The sequence below is a fragment of the Mesoplodon mirus genome (assembly GCF_964341445.2).
Source record: "Mesoplodon mirus genome assembly, chromosome: 5".
Classification (NCBI taxonomy): Eukaryota; Metazoa; Chordata; class Mammalia; order Artiodactyla; family Ziphiidae; genus Mesoplodon; species Mesoplodon mirus.
Window position 1 is genome coordinate 171425698 of NC_138980.1, and position 10849 is coordinate 171436546.

Sequence of the window (10849 nt, forward strand, 5' to 3'; positions counted from 1 at the left end):
GCCATATTATGATGGAAAGTGGACTAAATTTAGAATCGGAATGACCCCATCTATTCTCAACTGTAAAATCAAGGCAAATCATTTAACCTGCCAAGGCCTCAGCTTCCTCATCTACAAACTGCGGATCATGGCAGACACCCCTCCCACAGTCCCTGTGATGATAAATGAGATTAATTTCTGAAACGCTTTATAGTTTCCAAAGCAATTTCCTAGACATACTCATGGAGAAGTCTCCCAGGGGCTAGCAAAGATAAAGGCAAATACAAATACATATTGGAATAATTCCCCACATTAATGGCTGTTTCAAATCCGTACTTTTGAAACCAGAGGGAAATACACAAGATATAACTTATAAACTATTTAGGAAGGAAAATGTGCGCACCTCTTTCAGTCCTCCGTTAGCTTTTGTTTGTGAGCAGGTGGCCGTCCCAGGTCAAAAGCTATCCCGGCACCAAGATAATTTGCTAACACTCTGGGGCGAAGTGGGACAGCCTCCCAGCTCTACTAGGCGCTCTGAAGACTCTACAGAATATGCTAATTATCTTACAGGCTGCCATTCTCAGAGACACTAGTCAGCCTGCCAATTTGTCAGCAGATTGGTGCCTAATGAGCAGTTAATTGGCCCTTGGGAGAGCCAGGTAAAGTGAGTTGAAAGTTTCCTTCCAAAGATGTCTTTCATTTTTGTTCACCGCATCCATACATAAAACTGTCATTTTCATTTTCAACGGGCTACTTTGCAGTCACTGCAGTCCTTTGAAACAAACAAAACAAAGATCAGGAAAGACTCTGGCTGCAACTGACATGCCCAGGCAGGAGGGGGTCAGGGGCACAGCGGAGACGGGCACAAAAACCAGCACAGCCACAGGGATTTCAGACCAGACTGGACCACTCACCAGCTCTGTGCCCTGGGCAGCCAGTCCGCCTTGCCTCGAAGCTCCTATGTTGGCAACTGTAAAATCACATGATCTGTGCCCGCATCCCTGGCTGTCCTGAACTACAGGAATGAGTGTTTGTAACATGCTCGGAGAGGGAAGTAGCATCTACTAAGTGCTCAGTAATTGTTACTATTACTGAAATGACCAAAAGTACAGTAAACTTGGCAACAGCCAAGCCTACCAAGTATCTATTAGTAATTGTTTTTGTTCCTTGAGCTAAGATCTTTGTAAGAAAAGAGCACTAAGTAGAACAGTGATTCCGTTCTTTACGGAAGAGGGCAATCAGTGCCCTAACAGCAGTTCTCTCTGAATTTCTTCTCTTCTTCCCTCTCCTCTTATTTATGTTTCTTCCACTCCACCCTCAGTCTCATACTTGTTCTTCCTCTCCCTGGGGTCTGAGCCACCTCCGACAGCTGGACCGTGGAAGACATAGCCTTAGACTTGGACCTAACCCAGAGGCTCCTGAGATTCAATTCGAGTACTCCATCGGGTCAGAGGTTCAACTGCACATACAAGGATCCTTTTCCTGACTTCTCTGCCTTGCCAAAAAGTGGGTGACTCGCAGCCAGAAGGTCAATCCATGAGCAGAAGAAACATTCCTGAAATTTTTCTCTAGAAATTCTGATTCCCTTTCCACTGCTACATCTGCTTGGAAAATGTAGCACAGGAATTTACCACAGAAAGGGTAGCAAACAAAAAAATGTTTTAATAACATTTCTACAAGTTGCTCAAGGCTTCTAAAGTTACAATTATGAGTTTGTGCGGTGTTAACAACTGTTTTTCATTTTGTTACTGGTTTAGAAGTTAAATAGGGATTGATAGAGTGAGCATATCTAATGCACAACCTAATAAAGATTTACGGCTCCAGACAAAGTCGACACTCCTTCACCCGGGGAACCGGGAGAATGGTGACCACGTGTTTAGATTTCATTACTCAGGAAAATTCAGAGTTGGTTCATGATCAGTCATGTCAGAAGTCTGAAAGTTGTACATCTTTGGGGTGTGAACTAGCACACTTAAAAAGCATCTGCCTGCAGGCTCCCATTCTCCTTGGTTGCAGGGTACAGGTGTGGTGAGGACCTAGGCTGGTCAGATGCTCCTGCCCCTCCTCTGAAGCCTTCCAAGGTCCTTGCTTACAGGTCCCACAAGAACCACTTCCCATGGAATAAACGCTATGTTCCCATGGAACACGAAGATTTTCAGGAACAATTAGGGAAAGACTCCTAACAAAAGATTTAGTTTCTCCCAAGAGTGTAAGTGACTCCCCCTCCAATTTACCTGTTTTCTTTTTTTAATTGAACTCTAGCTGATTTGTAAATATCATGTTCGTTTCAGGCATACAGCACTGTGATGCCGATATATATATATAATATATATGCATATAATATATATTATATAGTGTGTGTGTGTGTGTATATATATATATATTCTTCTTCAGATTCTCTTCCCTTATAGGTTATTACAAAATATTGAGTATAGTTCCCTGTGCTATATAGTAGGTCCTTGTTGGTTATCTACTTTATATACAGTGGTGTGTATACGTTGTTATTGTTGTCGTTGTTTTAGAAAATATGTGCATCCTTTAGATGTTTGGGGAGTTGCAGATATTGTCCAGTGCTGTCATTATTTAGAGCTGCTCTAGTCTTATGCCCACTTCCCACTTATCACTTACATTCATACTTAGCACGTCGGAAAAGTAGGGTCCCTCTGTGAATCAGCATTTATCATCTTGTTCTGAAATCACTGGCCTCCCTGCCTAGCTTTCCAGTTAGATACTGAACTTCCTTAAAGCAAAAGTCTTATTCTATCTAGAGATTTAATGCAGTGAGTAGATGGAAAAAGAGGTCTAAATTTCTGTAACCAAAACCCAAAAAAAGCTACATTCTAGGAAAGTTCAGCAGATATGGACTTTATCACCACGTGGCAGAACTGCCTGTCTAGCTCATGCACAGAAGACATGGTGCTGAACAAAAAGGAGTCAGGGCTCCTTAAGAAAGATGATGTCTTCGTGAGATTCTAGTCAATTTGTAGCTTCTGATCAGATGTCACTAACCAATGATGCCAATGAAGTCTTATCAACAAAGTTAAAACATTAATTCAAGATAGTCAACACAAGCACAATTCAGGGTCTTGCTTCAACTTCAGGAGATCTATATGTTTTAGGGTCATAATAAAAGGCACAGTAGGTAGAGTCCGTATCCATTACTGCACTGAAAATAGGACATGTCATTTATCAAACCCAATTTTTGGTTCAGGAGATTATGTACCACCAAAGGCAGGGAAACAAATAAAATCAGTTGATTTTCCAATTAATATCTAAATATATCTAAAAAGACAAAAACACATAGTAACAGAGAGAGAAAATTAACCTAGAGGAAGTGGGGATAGTACTTTTCAACAACTACAAGGATAGAAACGTATTAAGGGGGGGAAGTAGCAATATGAGTTCAAATCAAACAATAATCCTTCATCAAACATGACTGCAACCCACAGACACAGAAAACAAATTTATGGTCACCAAATGGGAAAGGGGGGAGGGATAAATTAGGAATTTGGGATTAACATATACACACTACTATATATAAAACAGATAACCAACAAGGACCTACTGCAGAGCACAGGGAACTGTTTTGTAGAGCACAGGGAACTGTTTTGTAGAGTACAGGGAACTATTTTGTAATAACCTATAATGGAAAAGAATCTGAAAAAAATAGATATGTATGTATGTATAATTGAATCACTTTGCTGTACACCTGAAACTAACACAACATTGTAAATCAACCATACTTCAATTTAAAAAATAAATAACTGTACATGGCAAATTGTTTGCTAGGGATCTTGGTGTAGGGTCCTATTAGACCTCTTATTTGATGCAGAAATTTCTAGCACCACAATCTTTACTGTGATCTCCCTTCCCATGTGGGAGGACTCACTTCCTCACTAGGCAGCCAGTCTCAGATGTGGGCAGCTCTAATCATTAACTCTTCCTCAGACTGAGTCAAATCTACCTACGTGCTAGTAACTTACATATCTTGGTCTTTGCTCAGCACTCTGAAATTTAACCTTCATCATAACAGCTCTTTAAATATTATTTTTAAGGTATTAGGTTTCTAAACTTCATTTATCCCTTTCTTCATTATTCAGAGAATTAATTCACTCTAGATTTTATTCAAGATACTGTCACATATTTTACTACATTCCAAATGCCATGGTGCGTGATATCTAGGAGCTTCCATCAGTCAAAGAGCCAAGCCAAGTAGTCTAATCAACTTCCAGACACATCACTCAATAAGGGCTACGGGTGAAAGTGATTATCGGGCTTCCCTGGTGGTGCAGTGGTTACGAGTCCGCCTACCAATGCAGGGGACACGGGTTCATGCCCCGGTCCAGGAGGATCCCACGTGCCGCAGAGCGGCTGGGCCCGTGAGCCATGGCCGCTGAGCCTGAGCGTCCAGAGCCTGTGCTCCGCAACGGGAGAGGCCACAAGAGTAAAGAGGCCGTCGTACCGCAAAAAAAAAAAAAAAAAAAAAAAAAGTGATGATTAATTACTCAAAATCAACCCAGAATTCATTGTTTCAAAGGGCAGAGAGAGCTGATACAAAGTTGAGATAAGTTGATTCTGAAGGAGAATGAAAAGTTACCTCTCTTCTCTGTTTTAAACATGCAGAAAGATTCCTCAAATCTCTGAAAACACTGTCAGACCAAAAATGGTACTGAGAGCTTCACTAATGCTTTGGTTTGAGCCAAACAGTGGAAACACTATCATATATCTTCTGATTTTCATCAGAATGAATTTATTTACTGGAGGCAAAAGATAAAGAGCGACATCCATCTAAGAATTACAGAGACCTTTGGAGAGATCTTCGGGGGAGCAGTCACACATCCAGTAAGTCAGGCCACATCTACTGGTTGCAGGATGAAGGGCATCTCCTAGGCTCCCCCTCCCCTCCCTACAGAAGCAGTCACAACCCATCTGCTAGAACACCATTGGATAAAACATATTTGTAAAGACTCTAGGCAAAAAATATGCCCAGTGGCCAGACTGACTCCGTCCCACTCTAGCTGACTACTTACAGAAGACTGATGATGTTACACTTTCACACTTGCATAAAATGATGATGCAAGCCCTCCGGCAAAAAGAGTATTCACTTTGGTAGAGCACAGTGGTTGAAAGGAACAGTCAATATGCTGCATGGATCCTCAGGGCTTAGTCCCTCACTTCTTTTAAGTTTCAGTCTAAATGCCAATTTTTCCATAAGGCCCGCAGTGACTACTCTAATTAAAATTGCCACACCCTTCTCTTCCCAACTCCCATCAGTCTTTTTTTTTTTTAAAGATTTCTGAGATGTGGACCATTTTTTTAAAGTCTTTATTGAACTTGTTACAATATTGCTTCTGTTTTTTATGTTTTAGTTTTTTTGGCCAGGAGGCATATGGGATCTTAGCTCCCCAACTAGGGATGAAACCGGCACCCCCTGCATTGGAAGGCAAAGTCTTAACCACTGGACCACCAGGGAAGTCCCCCCATCAGTCTTAATTTGACAATTTTCTTTATGCAGAGACTTGGCCCCTTAGAACTTACCAGGTGGTTTACTAAATGACTGTGCCTGTGTGCACACGTGTTAACTGTTCCATTTCACCTCCCTCCCAACACACGTGGACACGTGCACACAGATGAAGGTAAGATTGACCAGGACAGGATCTTGATCTGTTGTTTACTGTTGTATTCCAAGAATCTAGAGGAGTTCCTGGCACATGGTAGGAAATAAGAAGTCAACATATACTGGTTGAATGAAAGAATGAATAAGTAATTCTGGGCTTAGACAGCATTGGCCCTGAGTCCCAATTCCACCTATGCTACCTGTAGGATCTTGGGAAAATGATCATCCCTCTGCACCTCTGTTTCCTCATCAGTAAAATGGAGACATAGGAACACCTGCCCCATAGGATCAGGATTGTCATGAGAGTTACATTGTAACAGGGAAGAACAAAATCTGACACCCTGTTGGATCTGTTTCTTTTACTTTAACCTTTGCTCTCCTGTTGCTTTTCGTTACTATAATCACTAAAAGGATGTTGTCTACAGCTATTGGCATACCTAACGGCCTCCCTCAGGGAACCCCGCCCCTCTGCCTACATGTCAAACTAAAGTGCCTTTGTTCAGTTCACAGGGAAACAGTCTGCCCACCTGTGAATGGCCGCAAGAAAGAAGAAAGTAACACATCCGCTCCCTGAGGCTGGCCAAACCAGGAGATGTTTTGCAAGACCTATGGCCTTTTTATTTTACTTCCTCACCTCCTCCCCTTCTCTGTTCTATAAAAGAAACTAGCATCCAGACCCCAGAAGATGGTACTCTGGGACCCTAGTCTGCCATCTTCTTGGACGCCCGGCTTTCCGAATAAAGTTGCTATTCCTTGCCTCAATACCTCGTCTCCCGATTTACTGGCCTGTCGTGCAGCGAGCAGAGTGAGCTTGGACTCGGTAACAACAAGAGTCAGTGTACATGAAGGGCTCAGGATCATGCCTGAACAAAGTAAGCATTCAATAAATGTTACTTGCCATCGTTATTATTCTTTCAAGATATGCTTCCCGAAGTGGTGATGGATTGGTGATGATTTATGCTCCCAGGCAACATATCTGAGAAGCACAGATCTGAGATGGTGAAAAGGGACTCAGGGCGTTGATAGAGCAGCAGAGCTACCAAGGTCAAGCCCCATCATAAGGCCTCAGCAGCTCCAATTCAACGACAGGCAGGATTTTACAAAGGATCTGTTAACAGTGTAAGGACGACAGACTCAGCCCTGCTGGAGTAGAATAAACATAACAACGAAACCACTGAGTAAGTGAGGGTGAGGCTGGAAACCTTAAAAGGCAGGAAAAGCAGCTCCTCTCTCACTACTTGAACAGAGAGATTTGTTTATTTAGTTTAACTGGAGTCAAAGCTAATGGTTCTAATGGCTTTGAATCACCTTAGCTTATTCTCCAGATTTCTACACATGGGCTGTAACTTAAACTTTATGAAAAAAGACAAAGAGAAAAAATTAGCCCTCCATAATAAGAGTTGACCGGAACATACTAATCATTTAGACATTCGCTTATATTTCTAGAAAGCTGAACATCAGCAGTGGTGTGGCAACTTTTTCCTGGAGCCAAATCCAAGTCTGCCTAAAGGCTGTGAACTAAATCATTAACCTGAACATTCACTAAGTATTTAGGAAAACAAAACACTGGAAACACCCAATATTGATAAACACATAACTTTAATCTCAGGAGAAAAAGCAGAGACTGAGTTAAGAGAGGAAGTGGGAATAACTAAGGAAGATAGAGATGAGGGTAAAGGGGCTAACAAAGGGATTGGGGCATCTACTGATTTCAGGGCAATAACAGTCTTAACTTCCCTATTTATTATAACATGTCTTCCCAAGGCGAATCTCTGTTAAGTGGTCCATTAAGGCATTATAAGAGCAAACTAAAATGAAGGACTGCGTGCTCAAGGATAAGCATGACAAATAAAGCCAATAAAAAAAAATTCTCTCCTCACTCTTTAGAAGAAAGACCTTAAGATCTGGGGACAACTGAGCAAGGTCACAGTAGCTAATTTGAAGCTGGAATCAAATTTCTAGACTCTCAGACCAATGCTTTGCATCCCATACCAGAACTGCCTCGAGCTTCTAACATGCATGTGATAAGTGGTTCAGATTCTGCTTTGCTGACAAGCTCCCAGGTGATCCTGCTGCTGCGGGACCTGGAACGATGCAGAAGTAGGAAGCCTCTGTCTCATTGCACCTGCTAAGGTAAGTCTTGGGAATATTTTTTTTTTAATAAAAAAGATATTTTCCAGGAGCAGGAGAAAGTGAGATTACAGATGAAATACTGAAGTTTTGAAAGTTCTAATCATTCACAACAATATCTGTAAAATTTCAGGGCCATTTACATGGCGGTGTCAGCTCCACTAGTAAGTAAAATATACTGAAGTTACAGTTTTTTGAAGTATACACAAACACCAATGTTTTATAGTTGGGGGATCTCTCACTGAGCCATTCTGTGGATATGCATTTGTTGATAATTTGAAATATACCACACCTAAATTGCACTAAATCTATGAAACTCTCTTAATTCTCAGTCTGCTTTGATAATAGAAATACTATGTCTAGGGGTTGCTTTCACTTTCTTTGAAAGTTGACATTTTAGATAAGAAAGACTTAGATAAGGATTTGGTGTGGCACTAACACACCAAATTCCAAAAGGCTTATCTGCATAGATTTTACCATCCAATAGCACAATGTAATAAAGCGGACCATACCCAACTACATATATTATAACCATATAATACATTACATATATTATAATGACATATATTAGGAGAGGCCCAGTGTAACTGGGGGGAGAAAAGATTTTTGAAAAGCTCTTGTTATTCGATTTCTCTATTTTCCCCCACACCTATCACAGAGGAATGGCGATGCACTTGAAGACAGTTGATGAAGGCTGAACACAACGTGTCCCTCCAGCCCAAACTCAGTTACCTCCCAAAGCTTCCTTTTGGTCCCCTTGAATCAGCTGAGCCCAAGAGATTTTTCCTATAAAAAGTCCACAGTGTATCTAAATCAGATCCCAGTAAAATTTCGCTTCAGCTGAAGTGAAAATGCAGAGGTAGCATTTACGGATAACAGCTGGAGAACATTAGTTCTCTGTCTCTCCTTTTCTCTCCCAAGGGTTGAAAACTCCACTGTTCAGACAGGAAGTAGTCATACACCACACACTGTACAGTGCGAGAACGCTGGGATCTAAGAACAAGTTGCATAGGAATAGGAAGAGTGTGAGGGGTTTTGTTGAAGAACACAGAGCAGTGATCCTGTGTTCCTCTTGGGGTGTCCATTCCCCCCACCAGTGTTCAAATAGCATAATGTATGCACACCCAGAACTGACAAGCACACACTTCACTCCCCGAAAGCTTCTTTAGTAACTCAGAGTAAGGAGGCTTAATCTTTCATTTTTCCACAATTTTTTAAAACATTAACTTCAAGAAGTTTTGGGGAGTGGCCAAGATTCTCCAATAATCTTTTTTGGCATAATTTCACGGTTGCTCTCTAAAAAGACCACCTTTTAACTTTTTAAAAAAGAAATTGTCAGGAAAAAAAATCTCTTTCACATTAACTGCCCAGAATAAGGAAATATATATACTTCATATATATATGTGGAATTCAAAACATGATGCTCTGGAAAAGAATGATTTAAACAAAAGGTTCTTGTGGATACGGTTTTTTAGGGTCGGTTTCTGCTGTAATTCCACAAAGCTGCTGAGAAGGAACACAGACGCAAACATGGGGAGAGGCATCCACATTCTGTGGCCACAGCTCAAAGTTTTGAAGAGGATGATAGGAGTTTCCCTAACACCACAGGCTGAAGAGCCATTCTGCATTCCTACCAGTCTTCAGGCGCTGGACCCCGTTTCTAACCGCCGGTCCTCTGGGGGCGGGCTGTAAAACCGACCCTGTCTCTTCCACTCCCCTCCAGCCAAGTTCACGAAAAGACAAACCTTCCTAACTACTGAACTGCGGGAAATGCCTTTGCCGTATGCATATGAGGGGCATGCAGTTAATCAACCGGGTTACAACACTACGGTTCTATGCAAAGGGAGGGGAGGGGCGAGGGAGAAGCCAACCCACATATCCATCATCCTTTTAGGAGTAGGTGGAGTTTAAAGTTTCCCCAACTTCCAAGTTCCCACTTGACAGGCAATATTTCTGTGCAATTTCCAGCCCCACGTAACAGATGGTCCTCTGCCCGTCTCGAGCCCCGAGAGAGCCCAGACAAAGCCCCCCGCCACTCCTCGCCTCCCACGGCCCCTAGGTGGTCAGTTTTACGAAGCTGTCAGCTCGGGGGCAGTGAGCAGAGAATGGAAACAACTTCTTCCAGAAGTTTTTCCTGCTCCAGGAGAGTCCCGGGGACTGGTGCACAAAGGCCTGGGAAATTTTTCACTGCGTTGTTTTTCAAAAACGTCTTCCGCCCTCTGCCAAACCATCATCCGAACCCCCAGATGCCCAGGGAAGGGAAACTGAGGCACATGGTTTCAGAAACAGACAGAAATGCAACTCGAGCCGTCCCAAAGGCAACTTGGGAAGTTGCTTAGAGAGAAATCCCCGCGGTGGGAAAGCATCCTCGGGGCGCCGAAGTACTCAGAGCCAAAAGGGAAGGTGACGGTCCAGACAGGGTGCCAAATGGGGATGCGCCCCGGCAGCGTGCGAGAATCTTCCTTCCCGGACGGGAGGGCGAGGGGAAGGGAGGGGGCGCGACCGGGGAGCTGTGAGGACCGGCGGCGCACTCACCCTCACTGCCGTACTGCTTGCCATTGTTCGCGCCCATCCTGCCGCCGTCATGCCCGCCGTCTCCCTGGACACTCCATAGGTGGGGCGCACCGCCTGCGCGCTCCGCCAGAGGAAAGCCCGCCCGACGGGACCTTCAGCTGCGCATACCCCACGCTCCGGGGCCGATCTCCGGACGGGGGCGGCCCCCGCACTCCGGTGGGAGGGGGCGCTCCGTCCCCTCCTGGCACCCCCGACTGCGCCGGGTGGGGCCGGGGGCGGCCGCCGCCCTTAAAATCCGCGTTCGGGGCCGGCGGGCGCAGCGCCGCGGAGAGCCCGCGCCCCGGGGCCGCCCAGAGGCTCGCCGCGCCGCCGCCGCCGGGTCCCCATCCGCCCGCCCCGATCCCCCTGCGGTGGACGCTGAGCCGCGCGGGCGGCCGGGGCTCCCAGGCTCCGCCGCTTCCTCCGGGCGCCCCTGCGCACCCGCGGCTTCCCCGGGGAGGGCGCGGCGGCCACTTGTTGCGGGTGCCCGGAGCGAGCAGAGACTCGCGGCCCGGCGCCGCTCGCCCAAGGGCCGGACTTTTTGTTAGCGCCAGGCGCCTCCTCTCGCCG

The 10849-nt window shown here is 44.6% G+C and overlaps 1 protein-coding gene across 1 annotated transcript in view; it reads right to left on the reverse strand.

The window, feature by feature from the left end:
- Positions 1-10566, reverse strand: part of FBXL7 (F-box and leucine rich repeat protein 7) — a 427953-nt gene extending 417387 nt beyond the window's left edge. Inside the window, exon 1 of the mRNA XM_082622838.1 lies at positions 10262-10566. Within this exon, the coding sequence (XP_082478964.1) occupies positions 10262-10298 (37 nt within the window). The 5' untranslated portion in view covers positions 10299-10566. The remainder of the gene's footprint in view (positions 1-10261) is intronic.
- Between the last annotated feature and the right edge of the window lie 283 nt (positions 10567-10849).